Genomic DNA, 20,836 nt, shown 5'->3' with positions numbered 1-20,836 from the left:
CCACAGAGAAAACTTGAAAATCTGTCCCTTCTGCTTTGTTCTGCTTCCATGTTGATCTGCTGTCCTCACTGTAAAAGGATAGAAAGTTAGCAGTCTGCATATCCTGGAAGCTGTAGGGAACCACTCTGCAAACACAGTTTTTGCTCCAAGAAAAGCCCAGTGCACTGTACGCATGCATTGTGCCACAGACCCCAGGGTCTCCAAAAGCCAGATTTTCTAACCACGGATTCTAAGTCATTCCTCTCACATTTAAAAAAACAAAAAAAAAAAAAAAAAAAAAGTTTTTGCCCAGTAGGGAGGGAAACTTTAATCTTCCCCAACAGATCAGCTTTTACAGGAGGCTATTTTAGGTGTTGATTCTGCAACAGTGAAGTTATTGGACAAATGAAGAACATGGCATATGCTGTAGCTTGGAGCAATTCGCATTCCTCAGGTGCTAAAAGCTTTAAATACTTCCTTTGGGCATGAAATAGATCTGCCGTCAAAGAAGCCAGCATTCTGGACAGTGCCTGTCCCACAGACTCCCACAGGAGAAAGTCTGCAGAGTTGAACTAGTCTGACCCCAGGAAATCCTTCCCACATCTCTCATTCTTGCTTAGTTTCTCCTTTAATTTTCAGAATTTGCTGAAAGGCCAGTTTGATGTTTGGCTAGCTTCCTTTTCATGCACTTTCTTGGTCTTCCTTTCTTATATTAATACCACATTAAAGCTGGGATGTGAACCATGCAAGTCAGGGAGTCCAAGATGCTCTTTTGGAGACACTCAGTCAACATTGTTAATGATTTTTAAAAACTTACCTTGTTGTCTTTGCTAATAACACAAATGGCTGATTTCAGACTGGAGCTAAACACATTTATGCAGCCAGCAGGTAATCTCTCTTCAGGGAATCCTAACTCTTGTGAGCTTACCTTTGCCCATTTTAACTAAAAAATCATACAGAGATCTCCAGTTAAAGTATCAATAACTTTAAGATGTATGCATGTTTCCTCCCCTTTCTTCTTCACACCACTACAGTAGCAGTGCTATCATGCTTTACAACAGTGATTTAAGGGCTTTTCAGTGCATTCTTGGTGTCGCTTTGGGTTCCAAAGTTCATTAGCTGTTTCTTCATGGTCAAAAAGAATGAATATTGTGTAACAGACTCTGAATTTGCTCCACTCATGGTTGGTTTGGGGATATTTTTACCTCTTCTTATTGAACAGGAATAGTAAAATTTGGAAATTCTGGGTTCAATTCAGGGTTTACAGGAATGGCAAAGCTTTTTATCCAGCTTACTCACATTTCACCTCACCACTGGACTGTTGGTCCCCATTTCAGCCTCCATAAGAACACCCTTAGCCACTCGTACACCTAGCTGCACCTCCAAAGCTGTTGATGTCTCCTAAAATTTTAGTCAGCAAAGTAATTTATCCTTCTTCCTTACAAATTCACAAGTGGGGTGGAAACTAAGTGCTCCTTCTCTGTATCACTGGCTCCTAGCTGGTGCTGTCCTAGCTAGTGCTAGCCTGGAATCAGTATTTTATTATACAAATGGGAATAAATCCCTTTTGATCCATCAGACTTTCCCTCATACTCTTTGTGCAAACACTTGGTTTATGAATCAACGGCCTAACTTTCCCCAGAAAGTTGTGAGGAAAATCTTATTTTGACCCCATTTTGACCATATGCTCCATCTGGTTAAAAGCTGAAGCCAAGAATTTTTTCTACAGGCCAGATACTTGTTATTCAGGGAACTGTGGCAATAATTAACATAGCTCTCTTTAAAGCCAGCTTGTGACCATTCGTATTCACGGGAATGTATATTCACTCCTTTATTTTTCTGAGTATTATTAATATGAAACAGCAAGGAGTGTGAGAGTGGATGCTGAAAACCAGGGAGAGTTCAAAGACGGCCTGCAGAAGGTCTGTGGTCCAGAAAACAAGAGCTACGACGAGGGATCGAGCCAGCTCAGAGAAAAGGCTGTAAATCAATTTGATTGTGGACCATCGCCACCTACAGAGTGAGCTGTCAGGTAAAAGAGAGCTCTTCAGCCCTAACAGCCGCAGCGTAGCTCTACCGGCGCCTCGCCGGCCTCAGGACCGCCTCCCCTCACGCCGCGCCGGGCACGCCCCACAGGAGAGCTCCCGGCTTCCGCCGGGCCTCCGGGTAGGGCCTGCCCGCGCCCCCCCGCGGCGGTTGTGGGCCGCGGCGGGAAAGCGGCCGGCGGCAGCGCGGTGAGGCCCCGGCAGGTGCGTGTGCGGCGGGGCCGGGGCGGGCCGGGCCGGGCTGCCTTGGGGCGGGGTGAGGGAGCTCCGGCTGCTAGCGGCGGGCTCCGAGGCCTGGGCCGCGGTGGCGGCCCCGGCGCCGCCCGCCGCGCTCGGCAAGGCCGGCCGGGCCCGGTCGGGCCCGGTCGGGCCCGGCCGGCCTTGCCGAGCGCGGCGGGCGGCGCCGGGGCCTCCCCCTCTCCCCGCAGCGGCGCAGGCCCGGCGCTGCTGCTCCGAGGGCTGAGTCCCTTCAACAACATGAGCGTGCGAGTTACTGTACTGTGTAAAAATAACGTACTCGTCGGCTCTGCTTAGTGCCACGTTAACCGGTTTTGCGCAGAAAGATTTCATCGGCAGAAGTCGTAAATGTTTCCCACGTGCCTAGTAGGAAAAGCTGTGAGGGGTCTTGCATTGCCTTCATGGTTATTAGTACTGTTTATTACCATGTAACAGGCCTGCGTATGGAAGTGACCCGCTCCAATAATTTTATGTACGTTGCGAGTATATTGCAATGAACACTTAAGGAAAAGGTTAACATCCCCATTTTCTGAATACAGTTCAGGTGGGGAGAAAGAGGCGTGTGATCAGCTGGTTAAATAAGGTGTACCAATGATCTCTGAATAAGGTTGCACTGTTATTTCCTAGCTCTCGTGTCACTTTTGTTCTGCAGAGGCTTCCTTTGGCATTTCTGTGCTTAATTAAATAAGCATTATGAAATCGGTAATATATACTGTAGAGATTTTGGGAGGAGAGTGGTTTCACAGTTAAGCGGTCAAAGAGCAGCTGCTGTACAGATGTGCCACAAAAGTGATATGGTTTGGACCCTACAAGGAGGGAAAATACCCAGTCTACAGAAACGTGCTGCAAACCTGTTTTGAAAAAAAATGAGGCTTTTCTAAATAGGATTGCCATGTTAGGAGCAAGGCTACTGTGGCATAATGGGAGTGCCTTTGCGTTCTACTGGTTCAAATCTGTGTCTGACTCAGATTTTCACAGCCTCTACAGTCAGCAGTGATTTGCTGGTTTCCTGGAAGCATCTTTTTATAGAAGAGACTTTTGCTTTTGTTCCTCTGTTATATCATCAGAAGTGTTTTGTCTCACTTGCCATTAGCAAGCTATTGTCACATACAGCATATTATCCAAAGCTGTGCGGGAAATTGTCCTTTCTCCTCAGATGCTTCTTTGTTTATATAGCGCCTGAAGGCTTTGTTCTAGTGTTTTGAAAATGTCCACCACTTTCATGGTGGACATTACATCAGCTATTTTTCTTCACCTGTGTTTACACTTGTACCTCTGCAGACCATCATCTGTTAAGGCTTTGATCCAGTGTTCTGTGTTCTTACTATAACTGTTTAACAGTGTTTGGTAATGCAATGCAAAGTACACACAAATAGTTTGTCTGTAACAAGGATATACTGTACAGATTAATCCTGAATCGCTAAATGTAGGACAAGCCTTTCCTCTGGTTGAAAATAGAAGAAAGGGACCTTCTTACTAAAGACAGAGGCTCATAGCATGTGCATTGAATCAGTCCCAATTTAATCGCCTTGAGCATCACCTTAGCTGTTACTGAGCCTGTCTCATGACTGATTACAAAGTGTGGCTGTGATTCCCTCCACATGGTTTTTGTTGGAGCACTCAGGTTCTTAGTGCAGAGCATGAATACTAAGGCCTTTCTTTGAGTAGCTTGGCCTGAAATAATCTGTTCTCTTTCTCTCTCTTTAAGTCAAAGACTTCTCATAGGACTTAATACAGTCCTGCTTTGTAAAACAGCAGTTTCTCTGAGCCTAAGCCTAGGGCTGACTTCTTGGGAGGAGGTGTGAAAACCCTCCACTTCCCTGCTCGTGTAGGGAGCAGCTCCAGGATCCTTTTCCAGGTAAATCTCTGTGTCTTTGCTGTTTATGTTTTTCTTCCTAGTCTTTAAGTTACTGGTACTTCAGCAGGAACTCTTAAGTAGAACTCTCTTCGTAGATATTGTTCAGATGTTTCAGCATTTGAGTCATAAGTTCTTTTTGTCAGTGCCTTAATGAAGGCTTTGGTGAAACATCTTTGGTCATTGAGTCAAACCCCCATGCCAAAACTAAATAATTTATCATGCAATATTAAGATTTGGGGAAGGAATGTGTTTTCTAGGGTCATTTTATAAGATGGGTACCTAAGTCTTAAGTATAACTAGTTCTGTATCCCCTTATATAGGTCTTTCAATATGCTTTACAAATCAGGAGTGTTCTCACTGCCATCATATAGGTGGAAAAGAGTAAGACTTATAGCTCTTGGATAATTAGCCAAATATACCCAACGTACATTTGCTACAAATAATTTAGATACAAAGAAAAAACCTGAACTGCTGATGATTTTGAATCCTTGTGTCCATTTCCTGATCAGTGTTTGTGGCCTCTCTAAATGCTGCCTTGGTTAACTAAATGCTGGCTTGGTTAACTCAAATCTCAGGAGGCTGAGCTAGCTAACATCCTTTGTTAGTATTCTATTTAACTTGTTTGGTTTCATTTAATATGCAAGTTTGGCACTCACTTAAAAATAGCAGCTAGAATATTGAGGGGGGGAAAAAAACCCAGAACAAAACAAAATGGTTTAAGAGAGTCAACCAAAACAGAGCATAATTTTGCTGTGAAGGCTTTTAGGGTTTTTCATGACTTTTCATCACTCTCCCTCACTTTTATCTTCCTTGTTCTTTACAGAAGGATGAGTAAGTTTCATTCCAAAAAGCTCAAGATATCCAGTAGGCAGTAGGAGTGAGGACTGGAATTGCAAGGATGCCTTGCAGGAAATGACATCCCTGGCACTCAGTAAGGTGAATAAAACCATTCATTTTGCCATACTTTTGACGTATTAGCAGGATTGCATATAGTGTCAAAGTCTGTCTGTGGAGAGATTGACTTAATATTTATAATTATAGTATATTACCTTTTGCCTGCACTCTTCTTTCAAGAAGGTTTTTTTGCCTGCTTCTCACAGTGTTGTCCAGGAAGCTATACATTATTAACTTAATTCTGGTTACTAATAGGTTAGACTAGACAGAAAAGGTGGATAGAAATCCTCACTGAAGGATCTGGCTTAAAATGAAGTGTCTGTGTAAGAAGTTACGGAACAAATAGACAACAGGCAGGAACAAGTTGCTGAACCAGATGAAGCCCCCAGGGACAGTTCTGCTAACGATGGTCTCAGCAGTGAATGTGTCACTACTTTTTAAAGAGAGTGCAAGGGGAAATCTGTGGACTGCAGATCTGGAAGTTTGACCACTACCAACTGAATTAGTAGAAAATGTAGCAAGGTAGAATTGTTGGACACCTGCATAAATATTATATAGTGGGGAAAGCCAATGTGGCTTTTGCAATGGAAAGTCATGCCTTAAAAAAAAGTTGGAATTTTCTGACGGTCCAAATAAGCATGTTGAGAGCTCTGGCTTACAGTCTGTACTCAGATTTCAGGAAGCTTTTAAACAGGAGCCCTCACCTGAGCAGCCCTTGACATAATAAGGGAGTTCCCTGTCATAAATAAACAGTTGGTGCAAAGATAGGAAAGAGGATGTGAGTAAATGGGCAGCCCTCGTGGTGGCTGGAGGTCACCATTGGGGTGCCGCAGGGATATTTTGTAAATGACCTGGAAAACAATGTTTCCAGCTGGCTTTACCTTATTTGAGGTAGTAAAGAAGAGGGCTGAGGGTGATGAATAGCAAGTGTAAACTGATTCATGTGGGTGGGGAGCAGTCCTAATTTCACACACCAAATGAGTTTTTGGAGCCGTAATGACTAATTCTGTGAAGCGTTCTTTATCAGTAAAGTCTCAGTTTGGATAGTTTTACACAGGCTCAGGGAAGACTGCATAAGCTCACAGTTCCTAAGTACACAGAAACTGTGCCTGGTTCAGAAGGTTCTGGTCTAGAGACATGGAGGATGTGTGGAGAAGCACTGTCTGCTTATTCTGTTCTTCCCTGGGCTCCTGCTTTTGACCTGTGCTGGAGAGCAGGATACAGGGAGAGGTGTCCTTTGGTCTGACCCAGCGTTGACCGTTTATGTACTCCCACATAAAATCTGTACAACTGGAAACTGGTATGAGGAATTGTCTCTCCAGAAGTGGCAATGTATTCTTATGTACACTTCATCATGTTATCAGAAAGATGTATGTGCATGAGGAAAACTTCACAGCTGCAGCTATCTGGACCTGTGAGCCAAAAGTACATGCAAATTACTTGTGGGATTTTTTTTTTTTTGCCTCCTTTTTAGTGAAAGCTCATTAAATACATAAGGGAATACCTACAAATGCAGTCTTAGGATTAAAGAAGCCTGTGTAGACTCAGTTGTGCCTTGACTACAGGGCGTATCTGCCACTGAACTGTATTTTACACAGATTTTCAGTGTCTTTCTGATTCTGGCTTGCAGGGTCCCTAAATACTTGCCTGAGGCTAGCCCAGCAGCCCTGAACACTTTAGGCACTTGTGCAGACTTATTCAGCTCTTGATCTTCCTTTTCTGACATCCATACTTTTTTTGTGCATGTGTACACACATGTGCTTAACAACTTGTAGCTGGTTTGGTTACAGCAGGGTTAGTAAAAAGAGATTAAACCCACAGCTGACTCTTACTTGAGGCACAGAAGTAGAATTTGTTTACTATACAAGCAAGAAAATCTAGGTAGAAATGAAGAGTTGCAGAATTTGTCTGTAGACTTACATGTGAAGATATCGTGTCTCTTACTTCCCAAATACAGAGGGCTTGGGTACTTGGTATGTACTGTGTTCTACAGTGTGCTTTTTCACAGGCAAGAAGGGATTTGTATATACAAGCAATATCCTTTATAGAAAGTGTAGATAGGCTTTGAGGCGTAGAGTTTTGTTTCATATCTTGGTATGAATAAGCAGGGAGACAAAGGGTAGACTGGGGTTTTTCTGGATTTCTGAGATGGCGTTACAGTCCCCTCATTCTGCGTTTTTGCTTTTAAAGCAATCACGTTTCTGTATGTGACCCATTTCTCATGACTATAAGGCAGTTCCCTACTGCTATGTCTAATGAGAGTTGAAGATGCTGAGATCTGTATAGGATCAGCCCATAGCAATGAAATTACAAGTGGCCTAAGGCTTCTGGTATAACATTTATGTGCGAGCACATGCAGCTTTTAAGAATTACTTAATTGGAAATGCAGTAGGTGCCAGGCAACTCAGATCCTGTTTCTGATGTCGCATTCCATAAAAGCACAAATTACCAAATGTGTTAATGCTCCACTCAAATTGGCCATGTTTTCAGCATGTCTTTATGTGTGGCTGATGAACTGGAAGTTCCAGTTAATACTGTCAGAGAAGTCTGGAAGTACTGTCTTCAGTGTGAAGCATTCCCTTGACTGAGCCTTTAGAGGGTCAGTCTGATGTCGGGTAGTGTTCCTCCTCCGGCCCTTCCTTCCTGCAACCCTTTTTCCTATTGGCACCGTTTCTCCTAGACAGGACTCTCATTTGCGAAGGCCACCAGACAATTTTTTCTTAGGCAGGCTGGTGACTTCTGACAAAATTTTTAAGAATTCCCACCAGGTGAAAGCCACAGTTCAGAGCAGAATGCCTGGCATGGAGCTGGCCATTCTGTGGCAAGTCTTTGACATTACTGAATTATTGCAATAAAGAATTAGATGTTTAGAAAAAAAATAAAAACATCCCACCTCTCTGCCAGTCATGCCAATGTGAATTTTTTTTTTTTCTTCCCCTGCCTATTTTTATACATTTGTGTCTTGATTCTTCTGAAGTGAAGTGTAGCACTCACTGTTGGGGAATTGGCGCTGGTGATCCAGAGTGTAGCAATGCTGAATTTGTTTCAGTGTAGTTCAAGGAAACTATTACCGGTGGATCTTTCTTTGTGAGAAACATCAGAGCAAGATAAAGATTGGTTTTGATGGTTAAAGTTTTTGTAGTCATTTTTAAAAGCTGATGATCTCTTGAAAAATGAGTGGTAACAGCTACTTAGGTATATACTTCCCTTGCAGGTTCAGCTGTATATAGGATTCTTTCTCCATTTCTAATTATGTGGGATGTTGAACCTTTGCTTTTTTCCCTTGTATCTACATGTGGTTGAATTTCAGAACCGATGAGGCATCTTCTAAAACCTAGTGTCTTTGCATTCTCTTGTAAGAGTCCTTTTTTGAGGCTGACACTTTGCAAAATTAGTGCAATTAGGGGAATTTTAAAAGTTTGGTTTCAGCTTTTTGTGTATTGAGTATAGGAGAAGTGCATTCCCCACTGTTCTCATAGCCTTTTGTATAAAAAAGGCTAAAGAGCACCTCCAGCAGTGCCCCAGCTGGGAGATGGTCTTTTGCTAGACCAATAGAAAACTGCAAATTATTCTTGAGTTTGAGCTAATGATGCACCATTTGAATCATGATCTCTAGCTCCAAAATCTCTTAGCCTATTTCAAAGTGCTTTATACAGTGAATAAATAATTTTGTTCCTATTTGACAGGTGTAAGGACTGCGTCACAGAAAAAGAAAGATTAACTTTTTGAAGCTTGCATAGTAAATTGGTGACAAACCTAGAAGAACAATCGCAGGTTACGTAGTTGCCTCAAATACATACTGTTGACTGGAACAGACTACTCTTCATCTTTCTGGTAGGTTGAATTTAAAGCTTATTTTGTGGAGGTTCTAACAGAAACATTTCTACAGCATGATAAACAAGTTTGTCACTGTGACTGTAAATAGGGCATCTCCCAACTCAAATGTTCTGTCCCCTGTGGAATTTTAGATTCTGATCTGGTTACACTACTGTTTAAAATGATTGATACATGACTTCTGTGGACTTTCTGAGTCAGCACAGTTTTTTGAGGTGGTTGTTTCCTATTTTTTTCTGTCTGCTTAACAGATTACATTAGCTGTAGGTAAAAAGTATATAGTACTGATTCTTTTTTTTTTCAATTTCTGAATTTCCTAACCTAACAGTTAGCAAACGTTGCTTCACTTAGCAGTAAAAATAAGTTGCTTTTTATCTGTAGTCCTTAAAAGAGGAATACTCAAACTGCAGTTTTCTATTTGCTTATCCGTAAAGCCCAATATTTGCCTAGCCTGATGTAGACACAGCTAAATCTGTCACCTGCTTCTGTAGCTTGCCGAAGTTGTCCAATTAGTTACAGCTTTCAGATTCATTGTTGTGAAGAGATGTGTAAAAATAAGAGTTTGTGGAAATAAGTTACTTTTAAATAAGCTTTATATTCCTAATTACATTTTTATGAATTTTCTAGAACTATGCCAAGAAAAAGAAAGCTGTTGGCTCAGTTAAGTGCTCTCCAAAGCAACTCCAGCTTCCCTCCATTTGATGCCTTGGAGAACTTGAACGCTACACCCGATGGGGATTCTTCTCCAAAAAGCAGCAAATATTTTGCGATAGAGAAAAAAAAATCTTCCCAGCTAGAAGATGATTTTTTCAACCAGCCCTGTGTTAGTCTGGCCAAGTCCTTTCTGGGACAGGTAAGACATGAACACTGAGATTACTGTACTGGAGCATGTGCTAGCTAATAACTTGGTGTAAAAGGATGAAATTCTTTTTTTGCCATTTGACTCCAGGGCTTTGCTATTTTAGGAATACAGCTCTCATTCCTTCTCTTGTTAAGTGCAGTGGAATTTAAAGACTAGTAGCCAAATCTATTTTGGATTAAGTCAGAGGAGTAATTTTTCAGGTTTGGTTTACTGTCACATTTCAGAATTAGTTTTTTGTGGAGTTGTTCTCCCTTTTTTCTGGTTTACTGAAATGTACTTTGCTATTTGTGGTTTGAAGGTTGCTTCAGGCCCATTATTTTCCATTCAGGTATTCCTTTATTTGTTTTTGGCTTTGGCTGAGCCCAGTAGAAAGTAATGCTCTGCAGTCAGCAACATCTCCTTCTCTGCCTCCATTTTACTATCTTGTGATGCTAATAGCGTGGCAGGCCCTTGGCCTTTCTTGACCAGTATCCACCCTCATAGTGTACTTGAATATTTAGTTCTTATTTGCAAGTTCAGCAGAGTGCTCGATACTTTCTGTTATGCTGCCCTGCATGCTTTGAAGGTTGTATCTCATACTATCTGCTTTTATTTTTGCTGTTCTGAATAACTCAATATTGTCAGTACACATAGTGAGCTCTCTAATGATCACTTTTCTGAGATTATTAACACAAATATGCGAGGCAGCACAGGCCCTAGCATGGAGATGTTTAGGACACCACAGTCCCATAGTTAAACTCTCTTCACTCTGAAAACTGCTATTCCTAACTTTTGTTTCTGAGTTTTCAAGCCATTACTTGTTCATGAAAGGACCTTCTCCTTTACCCCATTGCAGAAACTTTGAGGAATCTTTGGACCTGGTTGAAAGCCTTTGGAAATCAGAGTGGGGGAAACTAAACATGTCTCTTCTGCTTAGGCAGTCCTTCAAAAAACTCTCCAGCTGTTTCCATGGGAGGGAGTTCCTCCAGTGTTTTCCCTATCAAAAGTTCCAGTCTGGGACCTCCTAAATGCAATTGCAAAATGTGTTTTTAGTTTCACTGCTATGGCCTTATCTTCTCTGAGTCTTTTTTATACCTTTATTGTCTGTAGGGTGAACAGACTCTCTGGGTTCTCATTGGTGTAGATAACTTTAGGAATTTGTTCCACAAACTGTTGGTTTTGGCCTGTCTTAGTGTGTCTAGCTTTTTTTTTATTTTCTAAGGATATTCTCTTGCTTGTAATTGACGCGTTTGCTCTGCTTTTTAACCCTGCTGGGGTTTTTTTGGTCTGTCTTAACCTCTCTCTGATAAGTCATGTGTGTTTGCTATCTTTATAGACATCCTGCTAGAGGCTTGCCTTTCCAGCTTTAACCTTTGGCTGCCTCTTTTAAGTTCTTCCTAACAAGCTTCCTCACTTTATGTAGTTTCCCCTTTTTGCTGGTAAGCAGAATTCTGATAGATTATTTTTGGACCTTAATGCTTGTGGAAGGACACTGAACTTTATATTTCATTGTCATGACACAAAGTTGTTTTTCAGGGATAAGTCTTTGGAAAAGACTTTGCATTTTGCTCTGGATCAGTTTAAGAGTTCTGTCTTTTCTTGTGAGATCCCCGATTACTTGCCCTGCAAAGCATTTGATGGTGTCTGAGAAAATATAGCCTGTGTCCTGTCCTACTGTGATACTTACTTGGTCTACATGGGGATACCTGAAGTCTCACAGTACTTGTGCATTCAGTTACCCTGGGCAGGTGATATTTTAGTCATAATTCTATACTTTTCCTATTTAGGCCTAGAATTACAAGCCAGGAGATTCCTATCTTAAATTTAGATTTTCTTTCTAGTATAACCCCCAGTCTCCCATGACCCAGTCTATTCTCTCATTTTCTTAGAATTATAACTATATGTTATCATTGTTATTATAAATGCCTGCATGCTCTTAAAATTGGAACCTAACCATTGCATTTCATCATATTGAAAGAGAAATGTGGCCACATGGGTGTGCTTTTGGGGTGTTTACAGGCAGTTACTAAACACCAGTGCTTTTCTGAAGTCGCTGCATTTTTCATAAAAATAATAAACTGATTGTTTTCAACAATTTGAGAAGTACTGTAGGGAAACCGTGATATACCGGAGTTGCAACATTTGAAACTGACTTCTGAAGCATCCACACTGGATCAGGTCAAGAACTGCATTAGTAGTCCAGCACAAACATCTGTTAGGAATTAAGCTTTGTTTCTTGAAGGTCATTTTTGAATGGCTGGTTTTCAAATATGGAAGCGCTGAATGTAATATAATTAAACTGATAGCTGTTGCATAAATAAGACTATACTGCAGTATTTCTTAAACACACATTAAGTAAAATAAGAAGTTTAGAAATAAGGTCAAACCATAAAAAACTTTGTACAAAGTTTAGTGATTGTTTTCTTTTTTAAGAGAATCTTTTTGCTGTCATGGTTTTTTTTCCCCAGCATCTGCTTTGTTTTATTTAAGGAGGTACCAGCAGCAAGGAACACAATGTAGTAAGTAAGATCTGTTGTTGTCTGCCTGAAGCCAATTCCCAGTTCTCCTGCACTGCCCCTCTCTGTGGTGCAGAAAATACAGAAATAGCATTGATACTCACTCCAGTCATGATTATCTCTATGGTTAGGGACTAGGACTTGTTTGAAACATCTCTGTGGAGAGAGACTATCTAATCATGGTAGTTATTTAATTGTGCCACTGTCATATTTCTTCTGATCTAAGGAATATACATTCATGATGCTTCAAGGTTGATATTGGTGGTACTTTTTTGCCTTAAACCTGGTGGATTGCGGTGGAGAATACAGAAAAAAAACCGCAAAAGCAACTCAGTGGGCTTTATTGTATATAGGATCATAAATTATGATTTATGATACTGCCACGTCTAGATGCTCCAGGCATTTTGTGGGGTGAAGGACAGGTAGGAACCTCTTGTACTGGGCTGTGGCCTGGACAGTAGAAGCTGCAAAAGTTCACGTTAGCCTACAGACTGGACTGCTAGATGGAGAGGAGAGTATGTAGTACCATCAGGTCCTTTTTTCCAACTTCTCTGTTTCCAAGCTCTTGTGCTCTGATTATTTTGTACAGAGGGTTGCTAACTGATGCACTCTGACCTCTTTTTCAGATTTTAGTTCGCAAACTTCCTGATGGCAGAGAACTCTGGGGGAGGATTGTTGAAACAGAAGCTTATCTGGGTGGGGAAGATGAGGCTTCCCACTCAAAAGGTGGTAAGCAAACTCAACGAAATGCAGCAATGTTCATGAAACCAGGAACTCTGTATGTGTATCAGATCTACGGGATTTATTTCTGCGTGAATGTTTCCAGCCAAGGTAAGTTGAGGCTGAAAGATTTAATGCCTATAGCATAGGGCTGATATGAGCTCCCTATGGGCTCTGTGAAGTCAATGACTTGCTGTCATAATCTTTCCTTGGGACCTGGGTTTTGCCATTGTGAACAGTATGTAGCTGTTGACAGACAGTGTATTAACTTTCAAGATTACAAGTAGGGCCTATCTTCAGTTGCACAGTGACCAGCCCACTGGGGTTTTGGTCCCAGCTGTGAGCTATGTGAGCTGTTCAGGCACAGAAATAAAGACTAAGGACTGGAATTGAATCTTGGTAGGATGGAGCTTTCAGTTTTGATGACCTGGGCTGCTGCCTTATTCATGTGATTCAGTGAACTTTGTTCCTTGAAAGTAGTGATGTAGAAGTAAATCTGCAGTCTAACGACAGCCTAAATCTTGGCGTCTGTTGTCATGACAAGAAACTCTTCTGTCTCCTACCTTTATCTTCAGAAGCTGTAAATGTTGGGGAAAACAAAAAAGTCTGAGGTGTCCTAAGCTTAAGCAAGGAGTCAGTGTAGGAGCATTTTACCTGCTTTGCTCTATCTTAAAACAAAAAAACCCAAAACCAAATCAAAATACCCAGACTGTTATAGAATCTTCAATCTTATTTTATTAGTCTCAGGATAATATAATCAACCCCTAATCAAATTATTCTGGAATTTACTGAGACTGTCCTTCCACAGCTGCTCTCAACATGCAGGTGTTACTTCTAAAACTTGGGTTTTTTTCTTTCCTGTAAGAATGACAGTGTTTGCCTTGCAATAAAGCTATTGGTTAATTAGACACATTGAAATGGCAGCAAGTATTTCTTAGATAAATACTAATTTTGTTAGAAAAAAAATCTCAAAAATAATTTCTTTTCTTTTTTGCCATTTCAAAGATATAGCTTAAAAAACCCCACTGCTCGTATATTCCTAAGCAGAAAGCAAATGTTGTAACAGTGACCATTAATCCTCAGGTTTTGGCCTTTGGACAGGAGCCAAGCAGAAAAACAGTGCCAGGTTACGCTGTGTGAGAAAAGCCTGTCTTTCCAAATGGAGGTCTGGAGTCTGGTGCATGAACACATGTGAATTTCATTATGTTGTCTCTGCCAAATCTGTTCAGATAATGAAAGCAGAATTGTTTGTTATTCAGGATGGGATTCTTAGTGTTTGAAATATTAGGAATAATAATTTTTATTAAAAAAGATCCTTAGCCTTTGAATTCTAAAAAGATTTCTTTGAAATTTATACTTTGGGAAATTTTCCCTTATATACCTGTTTAGTTTTGTAGCCGATCAGTTAGAGAGCTCACTGTTGTGATGGATTTAGTTGGATTTTTTGTTACAAAGTTACTCTCCATTAGTCTGTCATACATGCAGCTATGCTGACACAAGCACAGCTGTCACTACCAGCTTTGTCAGGAATGCACTGAAGTAAATAGCATGGCTGTGCATGTTGTATATCAGAGATCCATCTACGTAAGTAGGATTTACTCCTTCAGTATATTTGCCCGTGTGCAGATGTGTTGAAAGAAAGAATTTGAGGAAGAATCATACCTGAGATGCTTTTCTCATCTCAATATACATGGAGAAGAAGCCTGTCCTGTCATTTAGTCTGAGGGAAAGGTTGAGGATGTCAGTCTTTCGTGGTGGCTCTTACGCACCTGTGTAGAAGGCAAAAGCATTTCATTCTCTGGATATGGGATGGATCTTGGAAACTTTTATTTGAATCTGGCTTTGGCTGTGCAGAAAACAAAAGGAAACACTGGCAAAAAAAACCCCATCTGTTGTAGCATAGCTTGGTCCTTCTTAGAGGCACAGACCGCGCTCTGTTTATAGCATGAACTTCTGATGTAATAGGTTTCATCATCTTTATGCAGGGAATTTGATGCAAAATATCTAAGTACTTCAGGGTCTCCCTGGGAATGCTGCAAAAACCGGAGTGACTGACCAGGAGACTATAAAAGGAGTATGAACATATTATTTCTGAAGGTGTTGCTTGGAAAGACTGAACACAAATTACTGAGAGAACACTAAATGCTTTTCCTTTTCAAAAGGCACATCTCCAGTGATGTCCCAGAGCTGCATCACAATTTTCTTGGATTTTGGCAGTGCAAAGCTGCAGAGCTCCCGGAGTTAAAACAGTGGAGAATGTGGAATGCTTGCATCTATTCCCATGTATTATCATCTTCCTGTGATCTCCCAGGATCTTTCATATTCTCCCCTCAACTGTCTTCCAAGCTGAAGGATTCTAGTCTGCTTAGTTCTTCCTTGCTTAGGCTCTTGCTCCAAAGCCAGTCTGTAACATTGATCATCCTGGTTGTCTGTCCCTCAATCTCTTCCAGTTTTGTTATATCTTTCTGTAGATGGAGGGGAGGAGCAGAACAAGTCTAGACATGCACACAAATTTCGGGACAGCAGAGCAACTTGCTTTAGACGAGTAGTTGGGGTTTACATCTGGGAATACTGTATGGCATTGCTGCAGCAAATTGGAGCAGTGGAGAAGGGGAAAGGTCTTTGGGGGTTCCCTGAAGTTTTCAAACACACACAGATTGATCCCATCTTAAGCCATATCAATTTTGACCTAGATGCATGTTAGCAAAGGTCATACTAAATGACATGAGAATTAGGGGAAAATCTGAGGTTGATTTCAGGAGAAATCAGTTCTAGGGATTTTCCAAGTGACTCCTGAAAAGATGTTTCTGTTTGGCCATCGCGTGGTTTGCATCAAAATACTCATGCAATCATACACTGATTTTTAACAAAACATTTCTTTCTGGAGACTGTTGGAACAAGCACGTAGATTTAACTGAGATCTAGTATGGTTTTAGGTGGTATATTAAAGTTAGCATAAACTAATAATCACAAACAAATTCTTAGCTGGCTTAAACTATCTAGTTTTGTAGTGTAGGCAAGTCCTTGTACTGCTTAAATTACAGGATCCTTGTGGGAGGAAGGCAAGCAGTTCAGAGAACCAGTATATATCCTCTTAAGTACTGGCAGTGACTGCTGTCCTGCTGCTTCTCAGACTCTTGAACTGAGTGACTGTAGAACTGATTTGGAGCTGCTAGCTTAATCAAGGCAGCTGTCCTTTTACTGGAGAGAGAATCAGAGTTGCTGCACTCTCCCTGTGTTGTCTGTGCCTGCCTTCTTGGCACAGACACTGCACGGGGCTGTCCCAGACACACATGCTGTTGGGACCAGGCAAGCAGCATGAATTGGACTGTTGCAGCAGGCTTTGTTTTAAAAAGTAGTTTAACGCTGACTTGAATCATGCTGGGCCCTTCCTGGTCCTTAATCAGCTCAGGATCTGAGGCCTATACAAGATGTGCAAAGCTTTATATGCTGCTTGTACTTGGTCCCCTCTGCTTAGCTTGTCAAGAATGGGGTATTTGGTTCATGAGACTCCGGCTCTTCAGAGACCTCGTTTTGATACGTAACCTCGTAGCGTCATCTGTTTTAACACCAGGTGGAATAAACCTTCTTTTGTTTTCTATGTTTGGCTTACACTAGACTTCAGGCTCAGTGGTATCCCTTGGGGATAGGAAAAGGTGTGTCACCAGCAGAGCTGTGCTGGCAGAGTCCTTGGTAGAGCAGCTACAAAAGCACAGACCTTACCTTGAGAGCCACCACCACTGTAGTGTCCTCAGCAGTATGTCCCCAGCCCTGGCTGATGCTGCCAGCAGACATCAGAAGCACTTCAGCTGTAGCATGTTGTTTTGCCACTTTGCTGGGGGAAGAAGTTGTGGCTGTTAATGTGTTCAGTTGAGTTCACTTGAATGTATCTTTGTGTTCATAAAACCATAATGAGTTGAAGGGTGGTCTCAAATATTTTTTGTCACCAAGGAAGGGGAAATCTTTGTGCACATTACTGAGATAAAGCTGCATCATATGTGGGATTTTACTGAGAGAGATCTTCCCATGACTGGGTCAAATACTGCTACTGCCTGAAGCCATGGTGGGCATCACTACATTGTTTTTTTGGAGAAATCATAGATGATAGAGGAAGAAGAGTTTATAGAAAAAAATATAACCAATGTCTTTCAGTCTGCATGAATCCTACAGTACATCCTGAGCGGCATGGTAATCTTAGTATAAAGAGCTTTCCCTAGGGTTAAGAGGGACGTTGGGCTTCCCTCACTTCAGGAAGAGGGTAAATGCCAGTAAAGCTTCTCTTTGACTTTGCTGTGATTTGTTTCTCTGGAACTTGCCAAGGTGTGCATTTTGCTGCCAGATCTGAAAGAATAGCTTTTAAAATTGAGATCCCAGTGATGCTCTACCCAGGCCCAGGGTCACACTGCATGGACTTCTCCCTAACTTCCAGATCCTAGACTAGGACTTTGAAGGAAGTGTTTCGGGAGCTGTGAGTCAGACGGGTGGAAAGAGAGAATTTTCTTCTCTCCAGTGGCCAAGAGCTGTTTCCAAGAATGGGAGCTGGAGCCGTTCCAGGGAAGGAGCACAAGCTGCACAGTGGGGGTGTGGGACTTCCCTATCGTTTTATGATTTCTAGCTGCTCAGGGAGGGAATTGGCCTCTGCATTGTTGTTAGATCCCAGCTTTTAGCTCTGAATACTACTCATTATATGGAGTGACTCTTGGGCATGGGAGGTAGATATTCGGCATCTCTGGACTGGCAGTGCTGCTGATGGCGTGTCAGCAGCCATACCCATGTTGGGCAGATGCTGAAGCCAGATAATGCCTGAGAGCAAACTGCTGCAGGCTGCAGAGAGGGAGGGCAGAAGGCTGAAGCACGCTGGCAGGCAGGAGTTGAGTCAGAAGGATTCAGCTACTCTGTGATAGTTAAAATAAAACTTCTGATGGGCAAGTATGGTCAGGAGGACCCAAACATTGGCCCAGGGGTGTGAGGACAGATTGGGGCAGAGAAGGCAATAGGTCATTGTGGCATCCCTGCACTCTTAGCCTGCCTTCTGTCTCCACCTCTTCCCAAAGCTCTTGTGGTGTTGCTGTCACATTCAGGGGCTGCTGACTCTGAGCAGAGCATGGTGTCTGTGTTGCGCACAGCTAGAAAGAGTGTGAAAACTTTCTGGTGGAAATGCAGAAAGAGCAGCCAGAGACAGAAATGCCAGGTACCCTCTGCTGATGCTCTTGCAGCACCTGCAGCTTCTCTGAGTGTTTGTCTCTCTTCACATGAACACCCAAGGACCCAGTTCAATTCAAGTGTAACCACGGTTCCCACTTGCATGTGACAGATGAAAGCAAGTAGTGTAATTAGTGATCGCTCAGAATCCCACAGTTGTTCTGGCAAGTGAGGCAGCATCCTGATGCGAAGGATGTTTCTTTGTGCATGGATGAAAAGCAGAATTAGGACATGGAGCATGTTCTTAAAAATCTAAAATGACCTTTAAGCTCTAAATCACTGTAGTGCAGGGAAGCAGCTTTTCGCTGCCAGATTAGCATCAATCCCCTTCCTTAGAGAAGGGAGTGCCTGGGAACAGATTGCTGACAGCTGTTGGAAATAAGTCTGTTGACTTCACCGATCTGTACTGAGGGCAGCAGGGGCTCTGAGCAGGTTCAGGGCCATAGGCACACCTCACAAAGACGGAAATCAGGTCCTCAGTTGATAGGCTCAGTTGGGAGCCCAGAAGGGTAATTTAGTGTGGGATTTGTACAAAATATGAGAGGGATTCTATTTTTGGAAATCGCAGGTCCTTAGGGATCTGTCAGTGCCTACAAAAAAAGCCTTTGCCAGGCATGAGCATGGCTCCAGATGTTTGAGGCTGGAGAGGGAGAGGGGATTCTTGCGGAGCGGCATCACTGAGCACGCAGATGCTGGCGGGGAGGAATGCCGTGGGTGGCCCCAGCACAAGGGGTGCTGTGTGGGGCAGCACACAGACCGCTTTACCAGGCTCTCTCCTCGCCCACTCAAGGTCATGAGAAGACCTTCCTTGCTGTCCAGTGGAAAATACCAAGGAAGTGTTTAAGTCCCACTTAGGCTGGAGATCCTTGTCACAGGGGAATGTCTGTGCTCAGAGCTACATCTTTGCTTCACTGTCACCAAAATCAGGGAGGGCAGCTGGTTACAACAGCTGCGGGGGCTGGAGTTTCCTAAGCTTCCTGACAGGGTGCAAATCACATTTGAGAAGAGAATCTGTCAGTTTTCTTTGCTTCTTGCCATAGAAAGGTCTTCTCCGCTGAAGTGATGCTCCCACAGCCAGAGACTGTGCAGCCCCATCCTGCCCCAGGTTCCTGTCTTGCAGGAGCTTCCCTGGCACAAGGGTTCAGATTGCTCTCCATTGTAGCTATGCAGTTACCCAAAGCCATGGTCATCCCACCTGCTGTTACACCTCCAAGTGGGTGTTTGAACTGGCAACACCTACAGCTGGGGCTCCCTCAGCAGCAGCAGCAGCACAGACAGCAGCTGCTCTTGGTGCCTGCAGTTCCTTCCCAGGTTTCTCTTTGTCCACCCTAACTCTGCAAAGCTGCCTCTTTCTGCTGGCAGCATCCAGACTCATTCCTCTTCTCCTTTGTTAGCTGAAGTTGTTGTAATTATAAATCCACTGGGTTTGGGAGCAGCTTTGGATAGCTATGCCAAAACTGAACCATATGTGTATTTATTCCTGAACATTGTGCTGACATAAGAAAAACCTCTTGCCCTCTGGCAAGCCACAGAGCAGCAGCTAGACTTAGTAACATCAAGAAGTGGGGCTGGGGAAGAGCAAGTCAGCACTGATAAATAAAGGACACAGAGCTATGGGACACTGGATATTCAGAAGACATAAGGGAGTGCACTGATCACGGGTTAGTGGTTGACTCCAGAGCCTGGCATTTGAAGCAAAGCGGCCTGAGAGAATAGGACAGACCCTGTGATTGGGTTGTGCAGGCAATTCCCTGCTCCATCAGGCTAAATTCAGCCACAGGCTCAGAGCTGAAGTGCTCCTGCTGGCGGCAGGGCTGAAAGCTGAGATGTTCTTGATGAACAATGCTGTACTAACACATGGTTCTTGTTCTGCACAGGGGAAGGGGCTGCAGTATTACTTCGCTCTTTGGAACCTCTTCAGGGTTTAGATGCGATGAGAGAGCTGCGCAGTGCTTCAAAGAAAGGACCCACAAAGCTGCTGAAGGACTGGCAGCTGTGTAATGGGCCCTCCAAGCTCTGCCAAGCGTTTGGGATTGATAAGGCTTTTGACCAAAGAGACCTGACTCAAGATGCAGCCATCTGGATGGCACCTGGACATGACCTACCAGGGGAGCAGGACGTGGTAGCCACAACAAGGATTGGTATTGGCAACAGGGGAGAGTGGGCACAGAAACCTCTCAGGTTTTATTTACGAGGAAACAAATTTGTGAGTGTTGTAGACAAGAAAAGAGAGAGAGAGATGGCAGCAATGGGACACTCCTCTTACAGCTGACAAGTCTCACAAGTGTGCTACTGACCAGGACTTGAGCTGTGCTCTGTGTGATAGCTTCAAGCTGTCATGGCAGCAGCTAGGGCAGGCATAGTGGCTCAGAGGTTTTTAACAATAAATGTACTTTATCACAATGAATGGGGCAAGGTGGAATTTTATTTGTGAGGCAGACTAGCATGGATCTCCTAGCCAGAGCTGAGGTTGGTTTTGGACATTGAAGGCCACTTTCTCCCTTGCCAATGGAGCCAGGCTTAATTAAGGTCAATGAGTGGTGAAGGTTCATGGCTCTGACCTGCTGTGCTGCTCCCACCACCCCTGGCCCTCAATAGAGGCCATCACTTGGTTGCTGCAGAGGAATAGTCAAAAGACTGGATGGCAGCAGGGCTGACTGAAAGCTTGCAAGCTGGGAGAAGAGGAGGTAAAGGAGGGATCTTACTGTTG

The 20,836-nt window shown here is 42.9% G+C and overlaps 1 protein-coding gene across 4 annotated transcripts; it reads left to right on the top strand.

Moving 5' to 3' along the window:
- The first annotated feature begins 2,088 nt into the window (after positions 1-2,088).
- Positions 2,089-20,529, top strand: MPG (N-methylpurine DNA glycosylase). Of its 4 annotated transcripts, XM_069809823.1 has the most exons (7): positions 2,096-2,228; positions 3,970-4,119; positions 4,943-5,055; positions 8,700-8,847; positions 9,475-9,700; positions 12,831-13,035; positions 20,004-20,529. In XM_069809823.1, exons 5-7 carry the CDS (start codon positions 9,479-9,481, stop codon positions 20,396-20,398), a joined length of 822 nt encoding a protein of 273 aa, XP_069665924.1. In that variant the 5' UTR covers positions 2,096-2,228; positions 3,970-4,119; positions 4,943-5,055; positions 8,700-8,847; positions 9,475-9,478; the 3' UTR covers positions 20,399-20,529. The 4 variants fall into 4 exon arrangements, with proteins under 4 accessions (XP_069665925.1, XP_069665927.1, XP_069665924.1 ...); XM_069809824.1 differs by lacking the exon at positions 3,970-4,119 and having other exon boundaries at positions 2,089-2,228; XM_069809826.1 differs by lacking the exon at positions 8,700-8,847 and having other exon boundaries at positions 2,095-2,228.
- The last annotated feature ends 307 nt before the right edge of the window (positions 20,530-20,836 follow it).

This window comes from Haliaeetus albicilla, chromosome 22 (genome assembly GCF_947461875.1).
Source record: "Haliaeetus albicilla chromosome 22, bHalAlb1.1, whole genome shotgun sequence".
NCBI lineage: Eukaryota > Metazoa > Chordata > Aves > Accipitriformes > Accipitridae > Haliaeetus > Haliaeetus albicilla.
The sequence above is the reverse complement of the archived record's forward strand: the minus strand, read 5'-3'. Positions and strand labels throughout refer to the sequence as shown.